The sequence below is a fragment of the Capsicum annuum genome, unplaced genomic scaffold (assembly GCF_002878395.1).
Source record: "Capsicum annuum cultivar UCD-10X-F1 unplaced genomic scaffold, UCD10Xv1.1 ctg52902, whole genome shotgun sequence".
NCBI classification, from domain to species: Eukaryota; Viridiplantae; Streptophyta; class Magnoliopsida; order Solanales; family Solanaceae; genus Capsicum; species Capsicum annuum.
This window is the reverse complement of record NW_025860970.1, coordinates 1,454-2,717: the sequence shown is the minus strand read 5'-3', so window position 1 is coordinate 2,717 and position 1,264 is coordinate 1,454. Positions and strand designations below refer to the sequence as shown.

General features: G+C 35.8%; 1 protein-coding gene across 1 annotated transcript; it reads right to left on the bottom strand.

Annotated features, from left to right (window-relative positions):
• Positions 1-304: 304 nt before the first annotated feature.
• On the bottom strand, positions 305-1,046 carry LOC124892992 (NAC domain containing protein 50-like; the record flags this gene model as incomplete). Its single annotated transcript, XM_047404158.1, is given in 1 exon segment — positions 305-1,046. A coding segment is annotated over 1 exon segment (193 nt), but the record flags the coding sequence as incomplete, so codon positions are not given.
• Positions 1,047-1,264: the final 218 nt, after the last annotated feature.

The following is a 1,264-nucleotide window of genomic DNA, read 5'->3' as shown; positions in this document are numbered from 1 at the left end:
AAACAAACAAACACAAAATTCAATCTTTATCATAACATCAACCTTATCTATTCACAACTAATTATCTCTAGCATCTCAAACCTCCTAACTCCGTGCCAAGTCAAAACCGAACAAACATGATAAAAATTCAAGCTTTATCATAAAATCAACCTTATACATTCAAACAAACTATCTCTAACATCTAAAACCTCCTATCTCCAATTTTTTCCCCAAACCAAACCAAAAGAACACAAAATTCAAAAGCATAACAACAAAACTAACCATAAAAATTGAACAAAATTTAAAAAAGGAGATTGAATGATACCTGCAAGTTCACCAGGTTCAAATTTGTACACATCAATTTCAGCAACAGCTTGAAACCTGAATGGCTTTCCACACACCTTTCTCCTTAAATAGTACATAACCAATTCCTCATCTGTTGGATGAAACCTGAACCCTGGTGCCAAGGATGTTGGTGCTGGGGTTGGTGTTGCCACCATTGATCCTTCTTGCTCCATTTTCACCACCAAAATAAATTTAAAAAAATTTTTAAAAAAAAAACTAGCAATACCCACCAAGCCAAGAATGTAAAGTTCACTTTTTTATGGATACTCAAATCAAAATCTTGAAAAAAAACATAAGGGGTGGTGGGTGGGGGGGGGGGGGGGGGGGAGGGGGGGGGGGGTCTAGTGATGTTGGAATTGAGAGGAAAATAGTAACACCCACAAAGCTAAGAATGTAAAGTTCACTTTTTTATGGATACCCAAATCAAAATCTTGAAAAAATAAGGGTGGGTGGGGTGGGGTGGGTGGTAGGGGTGGTGGGGTGAGGAGTGGGAGTGGGGGTAATAGAGATGTTGGAATTGATAGCTAAATAGCAACACCCACAAAGCCAAGAATGCAGATTTATCTTTTTTATGGACACCCAAATCAAAATCAAGAAAAAAATGGAAGGAGTGGGGTGTGTGGGGTGGGGTGAGGTGGGTTAGGGGGGTGGGGTATTGGAATGGAGAAGATTAGAGCTCAAGTAAAGTGAAAATTGAGAAAGGATACTTGATTAACAAGCAAATTGAAAAATCAATAAAGATTAGCTAAATTTATATAATAAAGTGACTTAAAATTGGAGATGTAAGTTGAGATTAAGTTAAACGATTGTTTATGTATTATGTCTTATCTTTTTTTTTAACATAAAAATTCGAATAATACATAAATATACGTTTAATATATATCTAAATGTGACGTTCTAGAAGTACACACTTTTTAAGAAAATCTTAGTCTTCATGCAA